The 24,247-nt window shown below is 42.3% G+C and overlaps 2 protein-coding genes across 3 annotated transcripts in view; one reads left to right on the top strand and one right to left on the bottom strand.

The window, feature by feature from the left end:
* Positions 1-24,247, top strand: part of LOC122483831 (membrane-spanning 4-domains subfamily A member 4A-like) — a 98,423-nt gene that overhangs the window by 24,062 nt on the left and 50,114 nt on the right. The window contains exon 2 of the mRNA XM_043581250.1: positions 8,452-8,553. Within this exon, the coding sequence (XP_043437185.1) occupies positions 8,452-8,553 (102 nt within the window). The remainder of the gene's footprint in view (positions 1-8,451; positions 8,554-24,247) is intronic.
* MS4A7 (membrane spanning 4-domains A7) lies at positions 90-22,839 on the bottom strand. 2 transcript variants are annotated; one of them, XM_043581248.1, is made up of 7 exons: positions 22,716-22,839; positions 13,585-13,744; positions 8,831-8,965; positions 7,035-7,091; positions 5,105-5,311; positions 1,517-1,618; positions 90-421 (listed from the first exon to the last, which is right to left on the bottom strand). In XM_043581248.1, the coding sequence occupies exons 2-7, from the start codon at positions 13,729-13,731 to the stop codon at positions 248-250; spliced, it is 822 nt and encodes a 273-aa protein (XP_043437183.1). In that variant the 5' UTR covers positions 13,732-13,744; positions 22,716-22,839; the 3' UTR covers positions 90-247. The 2 variants fall into 2 exon arrangements, with proteins under 2 accessions (XP_043437183.1, XP_043437182.1); XM_043581247.1 differs by lacking the exon at positions 22,716-22,839 and adding an exon at positions 22,608-22,715.

The raw sequence follows: 24,247 nt of genomic DNA, 5'->3' as shown, positions 1-24,247 counted from the left end.
TGAGAGAGAGAGGGAGCATGAGCAGGGGAGGGAAACAAAGAGGGAGAGAGAGAATCCCAAGCAGGCTCTGCACTGTCAGTGCAGAGCCCGATGCGGGTCTTGAATTCACTAACCATGAGATCATGACCGCAGCAGAAATCAGGAGCTGGACACTTTAACGACTGAGCCACCCAAGCACCCCAAGAGATTACTTTCAAGAGCAATAAAATGACTCTCACTGAGCAAGTGCAAAACAAAAACCGTTTTTCTAAAGGTTTCTTTCAGTGTCTAAAGTAGCTGAAATTTCAGGAAAGTCTAACCACACTTTGCCAGGAGCCCTGGCTTTCTCCTTTTTCTTCTGAGGCGTTACTCCTATGCATGACCTTGAAGGATTTTTGACATGTTGGATATGACCTTGTGATTGAGGCATGGAAAATGTACTCTGGAAAAGATAAAGTTTATTAGTGGGTTTTAAACTCTGATTTTGGAAGCTTTTTTTGATCCATATTTGAAATGCATTTCCCCCAAATGTATGGTAGTAGCCTTTCCAACTTTACCAAAATATAAAATGCATCAGTATTAGTTCGAACAAATGCTATGCTGTGATCTGCTAATCATATTACCATTTACCAATAAGATCATAATTGAGTCATAATGTATTCCTTCCCTTGAAATAATTTCTTTTTTTTTGTCTTGGAAGGCAGGAGGTTTATTTTACACTGGTGGGCCCAGAGGAGATCATTCGCCAGAGATCTAAGCCCTTTAAATACTTTCTTTAGAAAAAAATGGGTTTTAGAGAAAAGACCAGCATTTTCGAATTGTAATGTCATGCCCTAAGAGGAAGTAAGGAAGAACACAGGACACCATCAGCAGAACAGAGATGCCCTAATAAGATACGACTGCATTAGCAAGGGAACGGGGTCATGGAGACTCTAGGGAGGCAGGTGGCTGTGTTCCTGACAAGAAGAAGGAGATACAGGCTTTTCATTCTCAGCCCATCAGCCTACATCATTTGTTCTCCTTGTGATTTTATCTGAGCCTTGGTTCTTTTATAGGGGGTTGGAGCAGGTGATTTCTTTCTTATTTTTGAGTTTATTTATTTTGAAAAAAGAGTACACATGGGGGAGGGGTAGAGAGAGGGGCAGGGAGAGAGAGAGAGAATCCCAAGCAGGCCCTGCGCCACCAGGGCAGAGCCCGATGCGGGGCTCGAACTCACGAACCACGAGATCATAACCTGAGCCGAAGCTGGACGCTTAACCGACTGAGCCACCCAGTCGCCCTTGGGGCAGGTGATTTCTAAAACCATTTTAGCCATTCTAATAAGCAGGTCTTCTGGTTTGCGGGCCAGAAGGCACTAGTAATCTCAGATACTAGTGTCATCGTGAAGGAGCCCATTCATAGAACTCTCTCCTCACTCTGAAAGTTGACTGCTACGTGAACCTCATTGCCTCCTCTTTCTGCCACTTTTTAGACCCGGAACATCACAGCTCCAATGTCGGGACCCAGCAGGTGTCATGTGACATGTCAGAGTACTCACCCCTGGGTTCTTGGAGTACAGCTGTTTCCACCAAAGGATGGAAGCGTAGGTAGCTGTTAAGAGTTCCAGCACAGTGAAAATGAGCATCACCACCAGCACCCCCTGTGAATCAAGACAGGAACAGTTGGTGCCATCGGCTAGCCCTGTGCCTGACTGAGAGGAGGCTGGGGGTGAAGGCTCTAGCCGTGGAGAGAATAAGGCACAGAAATAAGCAGCAACGGTTTCCTCTCAGAACCGTGGGATCCCACCTTCTGAGACAAGAGTAACCCTTCCTTTATCACTAGTTGTTTTCACTGGTGTGATGTTTCTAGTGTGGATTTGCCTTTACTTATCCAGAAATGGTCTCAGTTCATCCTTTCCATCTGAAATCTGTTTTTTTTTTAATTCTGAAATTCACCCCACTTATTTCTCTTTGCGCACGTCCTCTCTCCCTGGCAGGCTTACTGGGGTCACATTAGATGTGTGCTGGTTCTTTTCAGTTCGCTGCCTCCTACCTGTCTGTTAACCCGTCACTCATATCTTTCAGATTTTCACTGCGATGTGTTGTGCTCCATGTGATTTGATCAGACCTCAATTTCACTTCACTGTTTATTTCTTTGGATATGTTGAATCTCCTCTTTAACTGATAACACTAAATGGTTCATTTCAAAGATTATAATTTGCATTTCTAATCATACTGCTTAGTTCTTTTTCAAATCTACTCTTTTTTTCTTGCTGTCATGTTATCTCATGTTGGTTTTAATTCCTTTTCTTTATGTCTTTATTGTTGAAAATATGTTTTCATTATGGTCTTCCAAATTGGTATATAACCTCCAATTCTTGAGCAACTAAACTTTCATATTTGCTGCTGTAACCCATTTTTTTTCTTAGGTTTTTCAAAATATTTTTCCTCTCAGATGATGTCAGTATATGGGTGCGTGGGGGAGGATTTTTTTTTAAATTTTTTTTTAACGTTTATTTATTTTTGAGACAGAGAGAGACAGAGCATGAGTGGGGGAGGGGCAGAGAGAGAGGGAGACACAGAATCTGAAACAGGCTCCAGGCTCTGAGCTGTCCGCACAGAGCCCGACGCGGGGCTCGAACTCATGGACCATGAGATCATGACCTGAGCCAAAGTCGGACGCTTAACCGACCAAGTTGTTTGTTTTTTTTTTTAATTTTTTTTTTAAACGTTTGTTTATTTTTGAGACAGAGAGAGACAGAGCATGAACAGGGGAGGAGCAGAGAGAGATGGGGGAGGATTTTTTGATATGTAGGACAGACCCATTGGTTGGGTTTGTGGATGACTCCCTAGATGGAAACTTTAGGTTTGATTCTGATAGAACCTCAGGAGATCCAGACCCAGGAACAGTTTTTAAGTGAATCCCTGTATTTGAGGTTCGTTTGTTTTATATGGAATTTGGATTTGGATACTGTCCATCCCTGCACATGGCTTGGTGAGATGATTTCATCCTAGAAACTTTTATGGTGGAGTTTCTTTAAGCTCCTTGGGATGTTGGGCAGAGTTTTCCTTGTCTTATTTTCATAAATAAGGTACATATTCAGTCTCTGCTTCTAACATTTTTGCAGGACACTCAGTGCGGGCTTGAAGAGCTTCAGATTTGTCATGGACATTAAAATGCCATTATCCCAGCTTGTAACACCTATATTCCCATCCAGGCCTCCCTGGTTTTCTGGTCTCAGCTCTTACTTGGTTGCCCGGCTGCAGGATCCTTCTTAGCTCCTGGAACCAACGATGCCTTTCTTCCTTGATCTTTTTCTGCCTCCCACCCTCTCTTCCTTCCTTCTTCCAACCTCAGATATATATCTTGAATCTTTTGATGTGTTACTTTGCTCAGGTTATCTTTGTGTTAATAAAGAGCGGACATTTGGAGTCAAGTCCTGCTGCAACTTCTCCAATTCTGCAGGAAGTTCTCTGGTTGTCTGAGAGTAGGAGTCAGTTTGATGAATTGAGTTTAGTTTCCATTGAGTTAAACCCTCATGCCCCAGCAGGGAGGATGTCTCCCTCACCCTCCTGGCTTTGCTCTGCACCAGGCTGATGCCATATCCTGGGCTTCCTCGCACTGATTTTTAACCAGATGCATTTCTGTGCCCTTCCACTTCCTCAAGCTCCTGCATCAGGGGGGTTGCTTTTGGCAACCTCTGGGTCACACAGGCAGACTCACAGAAGTCTGTGAGTCTGGAAACTTGCACACACGCTCTGGGATTCCTGAGACACGTCCAAGGGAATAGGAGAGATTTCATCTATCTCCCTGGCTCCTGCTAGAGGAGTCACAAAGGAAGAAAATTTTCTCCCTAAAAGGCCAAAGTTTATGGTTTTAAAACTATGAGCCTGTATATAGAGAATTGACGAAGCCAGTGTTTTTATCGTCAACCACTGGTGACCATCCAGTGTGGGGGGAAAAGTGGCAAGAAAATGTTGCAGAGATGATGGCATTTCTGCTAGGATTTGAATCCGTTGGAGGCTCATCTCCCAGCCCCTTCTCACTCTGCCAGCTTAGCTGGGCCAAAGTATAATTATGTGTTTGGGCTTAAAAAGTCCAAATTCTGTAGCTAACTTAATGTGGATAAAATTCAAATAAAGAGGGCTATTTCTGCCTGCGTCGAGGGGGGAGAAAATGCCTTTTCAACAAAGGAGGCACTCCGAGAGCTAAACCTATTGAGAATGGAATGTTTTCTATGCAAGAGAGACTGCTGACCTTATCTTCTTTATCCACTTATCTATCTGTGGACTCTCAGGTTGCTTCTGTATCTTGGCTATTGTAAATAATGCTGCGGTAAATACATGGGTGCATATATCTTTTCAAACTAGAATTTTTGTTTTCTTTGAGTCAATTCCCAGTAATGGAATTGCTGGATCGTATGGTATTTTTATTTTTAATTTTATGAGGGACTTCCATACTGTTTACTACAGTGGCTGCACCATTATACATTCCCACCCAACAGTGCACAAGTTTTCCCGTTTCTCCACACCCTCTCCGACACTTGTTATTTCTTATTTTTTTGATACTAGTCATTCTGATAGGTGTGAAGTAATACCTCACTGTGGTTTGGGTTTGCATGTCCCTGCTGCTTAGTGAGGTTGACCATCATTTCATGTGTCTGTTGGCCATCTGTATGTCATATGTGGGATAATGTCTATTCAAGTCCTCTGCCCATTTTTAATTGGATTATTTGTTTTATTAGTGTTGGGATGTATAAGTTTTTATATATTTTGGACATTAACCCCTTGTAGGATTTATCATTTACAAATATAAGTTGTCTTTCTGTTTATGTTTTCCTTTGCTGTGCAGAAGCTTTTTATTTTGGTGTAGCCCCAATAGTTTATTTTTGCTTAGTTCTCATGCCAGAGGAGACATATCTAGAACCCACAAGTCTTCTTTATTTCCTTTTTTGACTTGGCACAATGCATCCCCTATATTTTGCAGTCTGCCGACAGGACTCAACCACAGTTTGGGGTTTTTTTTTTTTTGGTCTGCTTCCAGCCATTCAGATCAACAAGACACAGACTGCTGAAAAAGCAGAGATTATGCAAAGGAGAGAAACTAAGAATTTCACAGGCAAGATATTCAGTCTGAAACTACTTACCGTCAGACTGACACTAGCCAGGAGACAGTCCTTGAATTCATAAGTTGAATAATAGTACCCCGAGTAAGGCAGTGAGGATAGGTATTCCCTTTCTGAGTCACACGGTCGAGAGGCCGTCTCCAAGGCTACCAGGCTATCAGCAAGGAGGAAGAGGCCTGCTCCAGCAGCTAGAGAACTCGCTGCACTTGCGGTCAGGGTGCTCATGGCCTGAGAAAGAAAATTTGCATTGGGATGTCACAACAGGAGCAGCATGTGATGCTATTAACCCTCCATCCATTGTACTGCATCGTTGCGTCCCTGAGTCTGTTTCCCTTGTAATCTGTGCACTCGTAGGGGGCACAGACTATGTTTTATTCACTTCTGTATCCCTCTTCACTACCTGGTTTATCACCTGATACAATAAGTAAATGTTTGTCGAGTGAGAGAATGCACACGTAACTCCTCCTCCGGTATAGGAGTTCTGGATCCTTGGCTCTCTGCAGCACTGGACAGAGATGGCTTGCTGACTTCCCCAACAGCCTTAGAGTCGTTCTATTGCTTTCAGCCCTTTTAGAATAGGACCTTTGGTCCCTCCTACACCAGTCTATGGCTTTTATTTCCATGAAAGGGAGAACTGGAGAAGCTAGAATACCTACCTATAGGCGGATCAGGCCCAAGAACCACGTTCACCACATTCTGATTTGGGTCATACTCTGTATTTTGGGGCAAAGGGTTCTCGCAGAATATGATGCCTCTGCAAAGACACTGAGGTGCCGGACTCTGTGCCAGGTTCCCAGCATGTGCTCATTTCTCTTTGAACGTCATTCAAGGATACTGTGTGTCTGGGGGATGACTGCTCTGCCCTTCCTTCTCCCTTGGCCTAGGAGCTGTGTGGCTTCAAGTGCTGAGTTCCCAAAGGAAGTGCCGATGGAATGGGCGGCGCCTTTGCCCAGAGCTGCCACGTGCACACTGGAGCCCACGTACTGTCTTGTGTCCTGCGTGCGGAGCCCACATCATGCTGGGTCATCCCAAGTATGGTTTTCCCTTTCAGGGTATTCAGGACGCTTGGGAAGCCACCTGTGAGAGCCACAGCCACATGTTCCTCTTCCCCATTTTATAAATGAGAAAACTGAAGCCCAGAAAAGGAAGGAACTTTTTCAAGCACACACGTGGGTCAGTGATAGATCTGAGACGAGAGTTTCCTGGTGCTGGGTCCAGAACTCTGACTCCATCCAGTGGGGTGAACTCTGTCCCCTGGTTCTGGAGTTTAGATTCTAGCTTCAAGTATAAGGAACATATACCAGCCTCAGAACACCATCTTCTGTGCCCTCAACTGTAGTTAACTAGATCTTGGATCTTCCTGAGTCAGGATGTGGCCCTTCCCTAAGTCATCTTTGTGAGTGTGTGGCAAGGCAGAGGGAAAGGTTGCTAGAGTATCAAAGACCCCACCCACACACCCCTGACTTTTGTCAGGAAAGTGGCTACAGTCTGTTAATTCCTTGTTTCTGAGGGGGTGGGGGAGCTAGCCACAGGATCTAAGCCCACACACCTCTGCCTCTGACCTTGCCGTTTAGGGAAATTGGCTCATTCTGAGACAGGTTTTTCCGGAAAAGGAAGTCTAGGTTCTAGAAGGTCATCTACCCTGTTCAGGGCCAAGCTAACAAACTGCAAAGACTCCATGGTTTATTTAAAATTGTCTACCATTGAAGCAACTGAAGTAAACCTTGAAATATGACCCAGGAGCACATTGCATAGGGGAAGAGTACTGGTCTAGGAAACAGGGAATTTGGCGTTTACACCCAGTTCTGTCACCGGACCAGCAGTGAGAACTCTCTCCCCTGCTCAGAGCCCTATTTCCCTAAGCTGTCAAATGGACACTTTGAACTAGAGTTATTGCCTCTGAAGTTCTTTTTATTCCGGCGAGCTGAGATTCGACGGCTCTCATACTTACAAAGGGCATAGTTGTCTTTTTCCCAGAAATGATCGAGAGGGATCCAGTAATGGCAAACTGCTCAGAGAAGAGAGAAATGATCAGTTCAGTTGTCTTGTGGAAATGTGTGCACCATGTTACTATCCATCAATCAATAAGTAATGTAAAACTCTTAGAGAGATAACACCGTAGGAATGGTGTCGGTCCATATTAAGAGAGAGGCCTTATTTCTACTCTCAGGATGCTTAACATTGACTTTAGAGAAAGGGCAGATGCACAGAGGATTGGGATTTATGTTAGCGAAAATCACTGTGAGCTGAGGTGGCCTGGAGCAGAGGTATACGCAGAAAAAGAACAGTGCTAAGTTATGAGGTGGGAAGAGAGGAGGTTGAGGAAGACCAATGACTTGAAGGGATATGAAGGTGGGAGCAGCCGACAGAAGCATGTAGGAAAGGGGCTTCAATGACAGAAGGTACAGAAACACGTTAGCTTCAAGCACTGGTGTAGGGGGCCTGAGTTAGACTGGGAGTTGAAGAAAGGGGGAGGTACAGGGTCAGGTGTGAAGAGTCTCTCATCCTGAAGCCCCAGAAGTCAGTATTTTAAGTTTATTTATTTACTTTGGAGGGGGGGAGAGCAGGGAGGGGCTGAGAGAGACAGAGAGAGAGAGAGAGAGAGAGAGAGAGAGAGAGAGAGAAAACCCCAAGAAGGCTCCCCACTCAGCACAGAGCCCAATGAGGGGCTCGATCCCATGAACCATGAGATCGTGACCTGAGCTAAAATCAAGAGTTGGACATTTAACCGACTGAGCCACCCAGGTGCCCCCAGAAGTCAGTATTTGAGCCCAGTAGTGTAAGGATCTGGCTGGTGGAGGGAGAAAGTTCTAAGCTGGAACATTGGTTAAGCTTGTGCCTTAGGGATTGGTAGTAGTCACAGACAAAGAGGGTCCAGCATGAGCTGTTCCTGCCTTTCATAAGGGAATGTGGGAGCTCAACCACTTATTAGAGAAGTAAGGATAAGTTGTGCTCTGGGGTCAGGAGCAGGGCTTCCCTGCATCACTGCATAGTTTGCGTTCACATAAAGGCTGTATCCGTACAGAGGTGATGCCCTGTTAGAATTCATCTGCCCAGAATGTGTGGTTTTTCCTCCTTTGTGTAGGATACTACATGGAAAAGAAGTGGCCCTTTGTGGGAGGCATGACTAGACCCTGGCTAGTCTCCAAAGAAAAGGCCCCCTTTCCATGAGCCATTAGATGGAAAGTAGCAAAAAAAAAAAAAAAAAAGTTTTCCAAATTCTCAGGGTTACTTCTGAACACATAGCAAGAGTGTCCTTGCTTCCCGTGAATCTTACCATCACCAGTTTGATTCTCTGCAGACCTGTGGCATTTACCCATGGTGCTCATTTTATTTTAAAAATGATCTTTTCACTCTTTACCTGACAGGTGGATTATTCTTACACTGGAGGGAATGCAATGGCCTCATCAAAGACCCGAAGAAGAATGTGAAAAATCTTCTACTTTTCCAGAGGTCGGCTGTGAGGCCAGGTAAGAAGTGTTGTGCTGGTATGCCCACTGTATTACCCTCTTGCCTCCTGCCCTGGCCAGCTACTCCCTGGAATGGTGACACAGGAGGAGGGATTAGACTCCTCTGCTGCTCTTCCCGAATGGGAGAAACGTGACATGGGATGATGACAGAGAGAAAGCTAGAGGCCTTGGCCACCTGCTCCTTTCTCCCCACCTCTTGGGACTGAGTCACTCATGATCTAGTACCCACTTAGCGTTTAAAGAGCATATCCTTTCTTGGAGACCCCATTCTACTCACACATGTAGCTGCTACAAATGGGTACCCAGACATCAAAATGGTGGAAGTTGTTGGCTTGAAGTGGGAAGAGTAAGGAGCAGAAACCAAAATCGCCCCCAAACTTGAAATCAGCAGGCAGCACATAATCTGTATAATCTACAAGAGAGAAGACGGAAAATGCTAGGAACATACTTGGAACAGATGAAAGTGATTATTTGAATGTACATTGTGTTTATAAGGAGTATAAAATATGCTATAATGTGTCATATTAAAAGGGGGGGGGAGTATTACAAGGAGCCAGTAAGCATTCTCTAAGAGAAAGTCATGTATACCTAACTTCTTCCTTTCTGATAGGATTAGTAAACTAGCAAATCAGGAAGTGATAATATATACATTTTAATTTTATTTTGAAAAATATAGTTGACATTTTTTGTTGTTGTTGTTCTAGGAAAAGTAGGTGGAGAAAATTGTTCTGGACAATAGTCCAGTTGGATGGATGTAGAAAGCAAACTTACCAAGGGAGAGTTAATAAAGGGCTCAATTTCAATTGAAATAAAATAAAGCCATAATTCATCTTACCTTCTTCATCATTGAATTTTGATAATAATTAGTGTTTTTATGACACCAGTGGTAATAGTCTACATTTGTTGAACACTTTCTACACTCTGGTTATTTATCTCATCTTATTTATGGATGAGAAAAATGAGGCACTGGGAGTTTAAATAGCTTGTACGAACCCACACAAATGGCCAAGTGGAGGAACTAGGACTTAGCCCTATTACTTTGATCTAGAATCCACACTCTTACCCACTGTTTAATGCATATGCAATTAAAAGATGATACAAAAACCTAGGAGAAATAATGTAAAGTCAAGAGAATTCAACCATTCATACAATTAATATTTATTGAATATCTGTCCTGTGCCAGCAGCAGGGAAATGAAGCAGATGAAAGTCACTGCCACTGGCCGTGTATTATGTCCTTTACAGAGATGTTCCTTGGAAAGTGGAATTAGTTAGGAGCAAAGTAGTAGGAGGCCCGAGGAGTACTGGGGACAGAGTGCAAACCCTGTAGGGTTTTATAGGCTATTTTATCAACTTTGCCTTTTGTTCTGAGTAAAAAGGGAAGTGAAGTGGATAATTTTGAGAAAGTGATTTCTATTTTTAAAAGATCATTCTAATGCTTGCCGCATCGAGAATAGATTATAAGGAAACAGAGCAGGGACATCAATAAGGAGGGCATTGTAGTAATTCACAGGTGAGATGATGCTGACTTGAAAACGACATTCATAGTAGAAGTAGTAAGAAGTAGTTGGATTCTAGTTGCACGATGAAGAGTAAGCCTCTAGGATTTACTGACAGTTTGCATGTGGATTATAGAAGAAAGGAATGAAGGTTGCTTCCAAGGGTTTTGGCTTAAGCATCTGAAATGATGGTGTTGACATTTATCTGAGATGGGGAATGTTGTATGAGGGGTGGGTTGGGGGACAAAAATGAGGATTTCAGTCTGGGACAGGTTACGGGAGAGGTGTAGATATCTCAGTGGAAATGTACATAGGCTGTTGGTTATAGGAGTCTTAACTTTAGAGGAGAGAGCCATGTAAGGGAAATAATCTTTTTCTTCCCAAACCATCAGTGAAGATCATATTTAAAACTATATTACTGTGTGAGTTTACCACTGTAGCAGATGTAGCAACAAAATGGGGACTGAGCAATGGAGCACTCCAAATTTAGGGTCAGATAAATAAATAGAAACAATCAAGGAGTATAAAAGAAGCAGCCAAGAGGGAAGGAGGAAGACCAGAAGAATGTGATGTCCAGGAAGCCATATGATTAAAATGTTTCAAGTAGGAGAGGGTAGTCCGCTGCATCAAACACTTCTATTAGTTCAAGAACATTAACAGTGGAGACTTGGAAATTGGGTTACTAATGTGGAGCAAGGGGGACAAATCCCATTGGATGTGTTTCAAGAGAGAATATCATTCAAGAGGAGCTGGAAACATTAGACTTCCCACCCCATAGAGGAGTGTTGCTGAGAAGGCAAGTTGCTGGTGGGGCATTAGCTAGAGGGCCTGCGAAGTTATAAGTGTCTGTTTCTGCTATTTTGTTCTCAAGATAGGAGAAATTGCAGGAAGATTCTTTCCTCATGGAACTGATCACAAAACATTTGCAGAGAGCATGGGGAGGATTACTGGAACGAGTAATGAGGGATGGGATTCACTGCACAAGGGAGGCTCATCGTTAATTAGAAGATGGGCATTTGGTTAGTAATGGGGAGGGGAGAGAGAATATATGGCACCTATGGGAGTAATTGCAGATGTGTGGCAGCTTGTGGACCTTTACTCCAGATTGCCTCAGTTTTCTTAGTATGTTAGGAATCCAGGTAATCAATGGAGAAGGATTGAAACCTATTGAAATAGTTTTCTGGGATAGCAGGAAAGTGAATGGATGAAAGAAATATCGTGTTCTTTTTAAGCAGCTTTTACAGTCCCTTTGAGGTTATGGTCATAAATCCAAAGTGGAGTCCGTGTGTGTATTTGCCAAGGTTAGTTGCATGGGTTCAGGGGCAGAATAGGCAAAGGGGCAGAGTTAGAATTAAACCAATGTGGCAGTTTTTCCTTAAGGAGGACAAAGCTGTTGATCGTGGCTAGGCGAGGAAGGCTCCATGAAATAGGGATATTATCAGTAACTCCCAGAGAGGTTAGAGAAAGTTAGCATCGACATAGAGTTGGAGGGAGTGATCTAGAAAGATCAGAGGTGATGGACTATGGGATGTTTGAAAGTAGATAATGGTGGGTTTATTGCCATTAGTATTGGTAAGGTCCAGGGTACGACTCGGGAAATGTTTGTCTATGGAAGGATGGGCAACATACCTGGGGAGAAGAGGTCAAGGAGCAGATAGGACATGATATTGGAGGGATCGTATACATGAGTATTGAAATAGCCAAGACTTACGATATGAACTCTACCCTGGGAGTGATAGTGATTGAGGAGTCAGTATCTTGAAGATAAAAGGCACATTATCCAGGAGAGCAAAAATAGGGGCAATGACCTGGAATCCTTCTGTAGAGCAAGAGAACTGTGAGAATGGGGCTCTCTTGTTTTGTTTTGTTTTCTTTTCTTTTCTTTTAACTGTATAGTTCATCTATTACCCTAAGCGTGTAAAATAGTGACTGCTACAGTGAAGGTGCTCAAAAAATGACAGCTGAATGTATAAATGAATAAATGTATTTCCAGTATCTCTTACTGATTGCTGAAGCACACAGTGAAATGTGTTTGTGATTCTAGGCCATAGGTAGGCTAGATTGTAGGGAGCAGGACAGGTCTACACAGAACCAGTTGTCTGGAAGAAGTAAATTAAGGCGTGAGTATTGGTAAATGATAGTAGAATGACAGATGTTAACTGGTTTTATTTTCAAGCAACATAGTCATCAACTGATTTTTCTAAGGATGATCACTTTTCAAAATTGCCGCTATGTCATTTAATGTTATTTTCTAAAACACTGATTGTTTTTAGGTTTTTACATGAAACTCATTCTTCTAAAATTTTAATTCTCCTATCAATTTGCAACTAGTCCTGATGTTAGGATTACCTAAAAGAACTTTTGAAGTTTGTGACTATTAACAACTACTTGAAATAATTATTTGTTTCCAGTGCTCAAAATATAGGTAACATTTTTTAAAATGTCTCTTTTGGGAGGAAGACTGAAGTAGGACTTTTCAGATACTACATAAAAAGGGTAACTGTGTTGTTTTATTTTTCTTTTTTAAGTGGGAGTGAATTACTTAGTTGGATGACATGAGATTATTTTTTTAAAGTTTATTTATTTATTTTGAGGGAGAGAGAGAGAGAGAGAGAGAGTGCACAAGATGGGAAAGGGCAGAGAGGAGGAGAGACAGAATCCCAAGCAGGCTCCATGCTGTCAGCGCAGAGCCCGATGCGGGGCTTGAACTCACATACTGTGAGATCATGACCTGAGCTGAGATTAAAAGTCAGCCGCTTAATGAGCTACACAACCCGGGTGCCCCTGGATGACATGAGATTCTAAAATAGGAGCTTTTAGAGACTGAGAGGAGAGGACTGATCTAGAAGTGCCCAAGAAGCAAAGAGACTGCCTTCACTTCTATGCCCAGAAGAGAGGGTCACAGTGGAAACAGTGCCCTTGAGAGCTAGGTTCCTGTTTGCACGATTGATGAGGAGGCCTTTGAGAAACAAATCCAGGAATGAATCGGATTATGCTGTTAATGGACCCTGAATTCTAGAGGACACAACCAGGCAGGTTTCCAAAGTCAGAAATGAATAGGAGTTGGGTCTTAAAAGGGGATAGTCAGAACCAGGTGGACATTAAAGTCCTGAGTATGAAGGATGATGACTGGGGACATTCGGATGTCTTATGGTGAGGCAGACAGGGAGAAAATGTATGGTGAGGTTAGTCCAGATCGTCTCATCTCAAAATGGTTAAGAAATGAGCTCAAAATAGACAGATCTAATTTAATCACATTGAGTAAAATCATGTGCTTGAATCCAACATCTACTACAATAAAGACAAATGACAGGAGACTTTCTTATGTAGATTTCAAGTGGAGACCTAGTGGTTTTAGTTTATAGAAAGGCCTGAGGAGGACACAGTCTTCCCATAAAGCGCCATTTCATGTCCCAGTTGGCCTGGAGTCAGAGAAAAAAATGAGAGACTCTCCCAGATCCACTGTAGATATGTAGTGTGGATATGTTTGCAGTATTTTCCACAGTGTCTCCCTTCCAGTGACGTGGACTTACTCCAAGGACTGTAGTTTCTTTTTGCAGAGTGTTTGGTGGGTTGTCCTCTTTTTGGTAGCTGTGTCTAGGTTTCTCTCTTTTGGGGATGATGATGCCATTTGGAGTAAAGCTGTCAAAGGCTCCCTTGGTCTTGGGCTTTGATAGCATGATCCTGACGATGCTGGAAGAGGCAGTGAACTCAATTAGGTCCTGAGGTTCGACTTAAAGATATGAAACCATCCAAGATTTTTCTCCATTGTCCAAGAGGTGACCTGTCCTTTAGGAACGAAAGTTAATGTGGGGAGCAGTCTGGAAAGCTAGCGTGCTTGGCACAGTCCATCCATTGTGGACAGAAAGCGTGTCACTGGGAGAAAACTGTGAACACAATTGAGAGGTGAACCATTCATATAGAACTTTCCTTGCGGCCTTGAGTGGATTCACCTCGCTGTCCTTCCAATGGCCCCTGCTTCCAACATCCCTCTCATTCCTGTGTACCTCTGCTTCCCCTGTGCCGCACTCCCACACCACACGCCCCAGGATCGTACCTTTATGCTGCACCTTTGCTGCTCAGTCTTCCTTCATAGTCTCGTTTTCTTTCCATTAAGATGTTGATTAGCTGGGGGGCCTGGGTGGCTCAGTCAGTTAAGCATCTGACTCTTGACATCAACTCAGGTCATGATCTCAGGGCTTATGAGATCTAACCCCGTGTCAGGCTCCGCATTGAGCATGAAGCCTGCTTGGGATTCTCTCTCTCTGTCTCTCTCTGCCCTTCCTCACTCACACTGCCTCTCTCTCTCTCTGTCTTTCAAAATAAATAAAGACACATTTTAAAAAAATGCTGATTAACCCTATTCCACATCTCTTTCTTGTATAGGTCCTGTCCCACAGAGAATGACTCCCTTGCCCATATTAGCTTAATAATTGTTAATATGAACATTTATTTAATGCTTGCTGAATTCCAGGAACTAGGCCATTGTAACTCTGGTCTTTAAAGCAACTTAGGTGTTATTAACCTCACTGTATACATTGGAAACTCGGGACTAATAAGTTCAAGTTCATATACACAAAGTGCCTAGCCTGGCACATTGAAAGTGTTTAATATGTGATAGCAAATATAATAATAATCACTATTTTTAAGTTTATTTATGTATTTTGAGAGAGAGAGAGAGAGAGAGAGAGAGAGCTCATGACACATGTGAGCTAGGGAGGGTCAGAGAGAGAGAATCCCAAGCAGGCTCTGTGCTGTCAGCATGGAGCCCCACGTGGGGCTCAATCTCACGAACAATGAGATCATGACACGAGCCAAAATCAAGAGGTCAGACGCTTAACTGACTGAGCCACCCAGGTGCCCCAAATATAATTATTATTATTCCGTGTTTGCAAAAATGTCTGAACCAAGTCAGTATAGCTCAGAAGCTTATGATATTTTTCTAAATATCACATTAATTCTCCTCATCTTCCATTCTTCTTCCCTAACATTGGCAATTTCAACATAGACTCAAGGAGCATAGCATCTGCTGCCCACCAGCTCAGCAGTGTTTCTGGTCTCTATGATGTGGGTAGCAGAGTCCAGCCCCTGGGATGCTCCTTAGGTCTGTTCTTAGCACAACATCCTCCCTCTTGAAAGTCATAGTTTGGATAAAGGCTTGTGATAATCTGGTGGTACCACAGGTCTCTGCTCCCTGATCCTTCTCCTCAATGTCTGGGCTCTTTTGGGTGGGATGCATAACATACAAAAATTAGAACTGGCACCCACAATCTCATTACTAGTGAGGGTGATGGGAAAGGGCACTGGGCTGGAAGTCCAATGCCTCAGCATCTAGTTGCATGTCTGAGCATAGGTCTTGGAGTCCAGTCCCATGCTCATATTCTAGACCTACCAATTATTACTAAACTCACGATAAGCAAGTTGTTTTTAGCCACTTCATAGGTTCACAGTGAGGGAGAGATGAGATGATGCATGTAATGGGTTCAGTATAGAGCAGGGCACATGATATACTTTCAATACCTATTAGTTATATCTAAAGCTCATTGGGATTCCAGCTCAGATATTTATTAGTTGGCCACAGGCAGGTTATTTCCCCTCATTTATCCTCAGTTTCATTACTTACAAAATAGGAATAATAAGGCTATCATGAAGGATGCTTGTGAGGATTTGGATGAGGTGATTTAGGTGAGTGCCTTTTGTTGTGTCTCTGTGATCTTTATCAGGTGCTCCATTGTGCTCAATAAAAGGTTGGTGACCTCCACTCCATTTCTGCTCCTAGATCTGTGCCCTGGTCATTTCTCATGCTCTCTGGGCATCAAGTACCTTATTTTAAAAGTCATTAAAAACAAAGTTCTCCCTGTCTAAGGAGATAATTTTCACTTTGGGGGATTTTGGAGTCTGGACAGAAGTATGGTTGAGGTAAGATGAACGAAGAGGGAAGTAGTGTTGACACTGAATCCTTTGCAGTAGATCTGGGGCAAAGAGGCCATGGATGAGCATTCCAGCACATCTTTAAGATGAGGCTTAGCAATCCCTATCAAAATGACACCAGCATTCTTCACAGAGCTAGAACAATCCTAAAATTTGTATGGAACTAGAAAAGACCCCTGTAGCCAAAGCAATCTTGAAAAAGAAAACCCAAGCAGGAGGCATCACAATCCTGGACTTCAAGCTATATTACAAGGCTGTAATCATCAAGACAGTATGATACTGGCACAAAAACAGACACTCAGATCAATGGAACAGAATAGAGAACCCAGAAATGGACCCACAAATGTATGGCCACCTAATCTTTGACAAAGCAGGAAAGAATGTCCAGTGGAATAAAGACAGTCTTTTCAATAAATGGTGTTGGGAAAACTGGACAGCAACATGCAGAAAAATGAACCTGGACCACTTTCTTACACCAGACACAAAAATAAACTCAAAATGGATGAAAGACCTAAATAAGACAGGAAGCCATCAAAATCCTAGAGGAGAAAGCAGGCAAAAACCTCTTTGACCTCAGCGGCAGCAACTTCTTACTCAACATGTCTCTGGAGGCAAGGGAAACAGAAGCAAAAATGAACTATTGGGGCCTCATCAAAATAAAAATCTCCTGCACAGCAAAGGAAACAATCAGCAAAACTAAAAGGCAACTGATGGAATGGGAGAAGATATTTGCAAATGACATATCAGATAAAGGGTTAGTATCCAAAATCTATAAAGAACTTATCAAACTCAACACCCTGAAAACAAATAATCCAGTGAAGAAATGGGCAGAAGACATGAATAGACACTTCTCCAGAGAAGACATCCAGATGGCCAACCAACACATGAAAAATGGTCAACTTCACTCATCACCAGGGAAAAACAAATCAAAACCACCACGAGATACCATCTCACCCATGTCAGATGGCTAACATTAACAACTCAGGCAACAACAGATGTTGGCAAGGATGTAGAGAGAGAGGATCTCCTTTGAACTGCCGGTGGGAATGCAAACTGGTGCAGTCACTCTGGAAAACAATATGGAGGTTCCTCAAAAAATTAAAAAATAGAACCACCCTATGAGTCAGCAATTGCACTACTAGGTATTTATCAAAAGGATACAGGTATTATGTTTCAAAGGGGCACATGCACCCCCATGTTTATAGCAGCGCTATCAACAATAGCTAAAGTATGGAAAAAGCCCAAATGTCCGTCGACGGATGAATGGATAAAGATGTGGTATACACACACACACACACACACACACACACACACACACGTACACACACACACACACACACACACACACACACACACAATGGAGTATTACCCAGCAATCAAAAAGAATGAAATCTTGCCATTTGCAACTACGTGGATGGAACCGGAGGGTATTATGCTAAGCGAAGTTAGTCAGTCAGAGAAAGACAAAAATCATATGACTTCACTCATATGAGGACTTTAAGATGCAGAACACATGAACACAAGGGAAGGGAAGCAAAAATAATGTACAAACAGGGAGGGAGACAAAACATAAGAGACTCAAATACAGAGAACAAACTGAGGGTTGCTGGAGGGGTTGTGGGAGGGGGGATAGGCTAAATGGGTAAGGGGCACTAAGGAATCTACTCCTGAAATCATTGTTGCACTATATGCTAACTAGGATGTAAATTTAAAAACTAATTAATTAACTTAAAATTTTTTTTTAAATTCAAGAAGATGAGGCTTAGATTTTCCTCTATGTCAGAAACAGGACAAGGATATCCACTCTCCCCACTGTTATTTAACATAGTACTGGAAGTCCCTGCCACAGCAATAAGACAACAAAAAGAAATAGAAGGAATCCAAATCGGCAAGGGAGAAATAAGACTTTCACTATTTGCAGATGACATGATACTTTACATAAAAAATCCAAAAGACTCCACCAAAAGATTGCTATAACTGACACATGAATTTAGTAAAGTTGCAGGATACAAAATCAACATACTGAAATCTGTTGCATTTCTGTACTCCAATAACAGAAGCAGCAGAAAGAGAAATCAAGGCATCAACCCCATTTACAATTGCACCAAAAACAATAAGATACCTAGGAATAAACCTAATAACCACAGGGGTGAAAGACCTGTATTCTGAAAACTATAAAAAACTGCTGAAAGAAATTGAACATGACACAAAGAAATGGAAACACATTCCATTATCATGGATTGGAAGAACAAATATTGTTCGTATTAATAAAATGTCTACATTACCCAGAGCAGTTTACACATTTAATGCAATCCCTATCAAAATACCAAACATTTTTCACAGAGCTAGAACAAATAACCTTAAACTTTATATGGAACCACAAAAGGCCCCAAATAGCCAAAGCAATCTTGAAAAAGAAAAGCAAAGCTGGAGGCATCACAATTCCAGGCTTCAAGTTATATTACACAGCTGTAGAGATCAAGACAGTATGGTATTGGGACAAAAATAGACATATAGATCAATGGAACAGAATAGAAAACCCAGAAGTGGACCCACAACTATACGATCAATTAATCTTCCACATTGCAGAAAAGAATATCCAGTGGAAAAAAAGTCCCTTCAACAAATGGTGTTGGGAAAACTGGACAGCAACATGCAAAAGAATGAAACGGGACCACTTCCTTTCACCACACACAAAAATAAATTCAAAATGGGTTAAAGACCTAAATGTGAGAAAGAAAACCATTGAAATCCTAGAGGAGAACACAGGCAGTAACCTGTTTGACATTAGCCATAGCAGTTTCTTACTAGATATGTCTCCTGAGACAAGGGAAAAAAGCAAAAATAAACTATTGGGGCTTCATCAAAATAAAAAAAACTCTGTACAGTGAAGCTCCCATCCCTACAGAATGGGAGAATATAATTGCAAATGATAAACTGATAAAGGGTTAGTATCCAAAAGATATAAAGAACTTATAAAACTCAATACCCAAAAAACAAAGAATCCAGTTAAAAAATGGGCAGAGAACATGAGTAGATGTTTTTCCAAAGAAGACATACAGATGGCCAACAGACACACGAAAAGATGTTCAACATCACTGATCATCAAGGAAATTCAAATCAAAACGACAATGAGAAAAAGAGAGGGTACTATCAGATACCTATCCTATACTAGGCACCATATTTGCCTTTGGAGATTTTGAAAAGCTGCACAAAAGATTTCAGAACGTAAGAGATTTCAAATCTGAAAAGAGATTTCAGATATATACTATGAGGTAGAAAAAAATGTAAATATGGAATAAAATATTTTTGGAACTATAAAAAAAAAACTACAACGAGATATCACCTCATACCAGTCAGAATGGCTAAAATTAACAGCAGAGGAAACAACAGGTGTTGGCAAGGATGTTGTGGAAATGCAAACTGGTGGAGCCACTGTGGAAGACAATATGGAGGTTCCTCAAAAAGTCAAAAACAGAGGGGCACCTGGGTGGCTCAGTCGGTTAAGTGTCTGACTTCAGCTCAGGTCATGATCTCATGGTTTGTGGTTCGAGCTCCGCATTGGGCTCTGTGCTAACAGCTCAGAGCCAGGAGCCTGTTTCTGATTCTGTGTGTGTCTCTCTCTCTACCCTTCTCCTGCTCATGCTCTGTCTCTCTCTGTCTCTCAAAAATAAATAGTTTTTCAAAAAGTTAAAAGTAGAGCTATCCTACTACCCAGCAATTGCACTACCAGGTACTTACCAAAAGGATACAGAAATACTTATTCAAAGGGATACATGCACCGAGATGTTTATAGCAGCATTATCAACAATAGCCAAATTATGGAAAGAGCCCAAATTTCCATGACTGATGAATGCATAAAGAAGATATGGTGTGTATACACACACAATGGAATATTACTAAGCCATCAAAAAGAATGAAATCTTGCCATTTGCAGTGTCATCGATAGAGCTAGAGAATATTATGCTAAGCGAACTAAGTCAGAGAAAGACAAATACCATGTGATTTCACTCATGTGGAATTTAAGAAAGAAAACAAGTGAACACAGGGAGGAAAAAAGAGAGGAAAACCAAGAAACAGACTCTTGACCATAGAGAACAAACCGATGGTTACCAGAGGAGACATGGGTGGGGTGGATTACATAGGTGGTGGGGATTAAGGAGGGCATTTGTAGTGAGCAGCGGGTGTTATATGTAAGTGTTCAATTGCTAAATTCTACACCTGAAACTAATATTATATTGTATGTTAACTAACTGGAATCTAAATTTAAAAAAAAAGAAAGAAAATGAGGCTCAGAGAGGGTAAATAGTTTGCATAGTATTGTATATCTAGCATATGATGGAGGCAAGCCTTGAACCCGGGCAGTGTAATGCCATTGCTCTTCTGTGGGTGGGTGTGCTGTGCCCATCTAGCCACACATGATGCTCAGCCCCTCTGTCTTCCCTCCCTTGTAGCCAAGGTCCATTGACTACCACTCTCCATATTCATCGACAGGAGATCTTCTGACCTTGGAGATTTGTTCCCATATTCTGGAAACTTGACTTCTGCTGCACTCCTGTGGTTTGCTAACCCAAATGTGCAAGGCAAAGACTGGAAGGGCAGTTCCCAGGTTCTGGGGGAGGAGGAAATGGGGAGTTGCTGTACCATGTGTAGAGAATTTCCACTGTGCAAGATAAGTTCTAAAGATCTGCTGTTAAGCACTGGGCCTTCAGGTAGACATACTGGACTGTGCATTTAAAAATCTGTTAACCAGTAGATCTCACGTTAAGTGTTCTTACCACAATAAAAAACTAAAAGAATAAAATTGGGAAGAAGGAAGGAAAGAAAAAAGATTGCCTCCCAACTTCAGGATTTGAAAACAAAATCTCTGTAGTTCTGGATTCCTTCCTATAGGATTCCTTCCTATATTTTTCAGTCCTCATACCCAGGGACTACAGGATCTACTGGGTTCTAGTCCTGAACATCTAGCCAGGACCTGGATGCCTGGTTGGTACCCTTACCAGATTCTCGATAACATGTCTATTTATTTTCTTTTATTATTTTTAATCGTTTTGTTTATTTTTTCAACGTTTTATTTATTTTTGGGACAGAGAGAGACAGAGCATGAACGGGGGAGGGGCAGAGAGAGAGAGAGACACAGAATCAGAAGCAGGCTCCAGGCTCTGAGCCATCAGCCCAGAGCCTGACGCGGGGCTCGAACTCACGGACCGCAAGATCATGACCTGGCTGAAGTCGGACGCTTAACCGACTGCGCCACCCAGGCGCCCCTAATCGTTTTGTTTAAAAGAGCGTATCACATAGCAATTACAGTCAAAATAGGGAATACATTTTGAAGAAGAAAAGGAAGTTCCTTAAATCTCAGCTCCCACCCAATAACTAGCGTTTCATACATATCCTTTCTACCTCATTTTCTCCCTTGTCTTTCTCTCTGTATGTTTACACACATTCATTGTTCTACATAAACAGAGTGGTTCTATACATGCCATTTAGAAATCTTTCTGCACTCAACATTAGTCTGTGGACATCTCTGACAGTCATGTATGCAGATAATAAAACTCCTAAACTCAAAAGCTACGTGGTAAATTCCGCTACTTGATACAGTGTGGATGAATCTTGAAGACAATATGCCAAGTGAAGTAAGCCAGTCACAGAAGGACAGATGTTGTCTGATTGCACTCCTGGAAGGCACTCAGAGTACCCAAGTCCCTCAAGACAGAAAGTAGAGTGATGGACACCAGTGGCTAGGAGGAGAGGGAAATGTGGAGTTAGTGCTCCATGGTCATGATCATGGGCTTTCCGTTCCGGAAGATGAAAAAGTTCTGGAGTTCAGTCATGGGGATGGTTGCACGAGAATGTGAATGTACCACACCACCGAACTCTACACTTATAAATGGTTAAAATGCTAAATCTCGTGTTACGTATATTTCATCACGACGAGAAAAAAGCCACTGTATTCAAATTAATAGACGTTTCAAGATTCATTTAACCAGTCGTGTTATTTAGGTTATTTCTCTCCCTCTCTCTCTCTCTTCTTTTTATTATCATTATGAACAATGCTACAGTGAACATCTTTGCACTTCTGTGGTGCCTCGCCTGTTCAGTCATCTCCTTAGAGTAACATTTAGAAGTGGATTTACTGAGTTTAAGGCTATGATAACTTGTATTGCTGCTTTTTAGAGGGAATGCTGTAGAACCAGGATTCTGTATGGTTTCACAAGAAGTCCCCAGACTAATGCCATCATCTTCAGACTTCACCCTCTGTGAGGGATACTTTGTCCCTCTACATTCAAGTGGAGGAAAACTTGGGGTGGCCCACCACATTTCCAGGTGGTTCTAAAACCCCCATTTTGGAGATAAATCATAGCTTAGAGGACTGCTCTGCATACAGCGATTTTCTCTATGACAGAAATGGATTGAACAACAGGCTCCTAATGCAGGATCCAGGCTAATTGCACAGTATTTTCCGAGAGCATATTCTGTGTGAGACTGAGCAACATACCAAGAAATGTGGAGAATTGTAGAAAATTGTCACCTCAAGTCTTGGAGGAAACCTAAGGATTGTTTCGCCCAATTCTCTTGTTTGGAAAGTGAGTAAACTACAAACCGGAGCAGGGAATTGACTCACCAGTTCATGCAGGTGCTCGGAAGAGAGAGTAAGAATCTGATTCCTGGCTGGCTATTCCAAGGACAGTCATCTCCCCCCAAAGTACAGGATGCAAATGAACATGCCCACCTGTTCCTGGAGCCCAGTCCTCTGAGTGGTGGCTGGTGGGCCAGCTTTCTGCTTGGGAGCTCTCAGCCAGAACCTCCTACTGGCTGTTCCTGCCAGAACACTGTTGGTCCTTTGCTCTCCAGCCTCTGAGACTTCCTGCCCTTTTCTCAGAATAGTAGTTATGATTACACAAGATATGGGCTTCACTGTACTTACATTCAACACATGAAAAATACCTCTGCTTCCTCTTTATAAATTTCAAAGTTTGGAAAATAACACAGACTACAAGTAACACCTAAGAATAAAGAGCTTGTGAAAACTAGTGATGGTCCCAGTTAGAATTTATTCCCCGCATCGTAAAAGTAAGTCAATCAGTTCTGTCTTCGCCTGAGTTTTCTGCCTACTAAATAGGGATGGACAATAATAACTCCACTGTTGGCTTTTGGGAGAATCAAAGAGAAAGGATGTGAAAAGCTTACAAAAACCAGGCACTCCATAACCAGTGATAACAATGATGTTCATTTTGGATTTGGGAGAATTTATATATTTCCCCATTTCCCAGGCTCTTAGGGCAGACTGAAAGCAACGTATGGGGACTTGCTGTCCAACTGTAACTTCTCTGAGTGCCTCTTTGTTCTGTGCCTCTGGCTTCATCTCTTTGTGCTCTGGGAAGTCCAGGCACATCTTGGGAAGGATTCAGTGGATGAGGGTCAGAGGCAGAGACCCTGACTACATACAAGCTCACATTCTGGGAAGTACCGGGTGTTGGGGGACATTGTTGCCACTTGTCAAAGCCTTTTAAGGCTCTTGCACAGCACCCTCTGCTCAGATCATTCTAGGAAGTGTGGCCTGCAGCAACAGCAGGCAGCATGACATTCTCCATACTTTCTCAGTTTCCAGATGGCGGCAAGGCTGTCTGCTGGGAGAGGAGCAAACCTAAGCCAGGGGTGTTTAAGAAACTCATAGGATACTTGGAGAGAATTTTAGTACAATCCTTTTATTCTCCAGATGAGGAGCCCACCACAGGTCACTCATCATGGGACTAGAATCCAAGGCTTTTGGCAGCTGGGTCCAGGTGTGCACCAGGGCAATAGTCTGTCACTTTGTCATCGTCTTCATCCCCATGGCCAATGTCATCGTCATTGAGGAAAACCCTCTTGGTCCAGACCTTCCTCTGGGTCTGCTAACTACTAAACAAGTTGTCAAAGAAGGATGCTGGTCATTGGGCTTCTCTCACATCTCTTCTAAGTCTGAGAAGGAATTCATGGGAAAATCAGTGAAATATCCAGTCAGTTTTCTCATATATAAAAGGATAATGAAAAGGTTTTCAGAATTTTTGTGAGGATTCAGTCATATATTGTCACGTATGTAAGTCTATATACTGTGCTCAGCAGAGAGTCTTGACATATATTAGAATTCAAAAAAATCTGTATTCTTTGCCCAACATCTTCTCCCACCCCCTTTACAGAAAAGTGTATTTCATGTCTCAATAGTTTTTCTACATGAACTCTAAATCCATCCTCCTGGGTATTGATTGAAGTATCCTTAGCCCT

Source organism: Prionailurus bengalensis, chromosome D1 (genome assembly GCF_016509475.1).
Source record: "Prionailurus bengalensis isolate Pbe53 chromosome D1, Fcat_Pben_1.1_paternal_pri, whole genome shotgun sequence".
Taxonomy (NCBI): Eukaryota; Metazoa; Chordata; class Mammalia; order Carnivora; family Felidae; genus Prionailurus; species Prionailurus bengalensis.
This window is presented reverse-complemented; position numbering and strand designations above follow the sequence as displayed.

Bases quoted from the DNA above. Each gene is read 5' to 3' on its own strand.
- MS4A7 (XM_043581247.1), bottom strand. The intron at 5,312-7,034 runs GTAAGTATGAGA...TTTCTTTCTCAG, and splicing joins AAAAGACAACTATGCCCTTT to GCCATGAGCACCCTGACCGC. The intron at 1,619-5,104 runs GTAAGTAGTTTC...CTTGATTCACAG, and splicing joins TGGCTAGTGTCAGTCTGACG to GGGGTGCTGGTGGTGATGCT.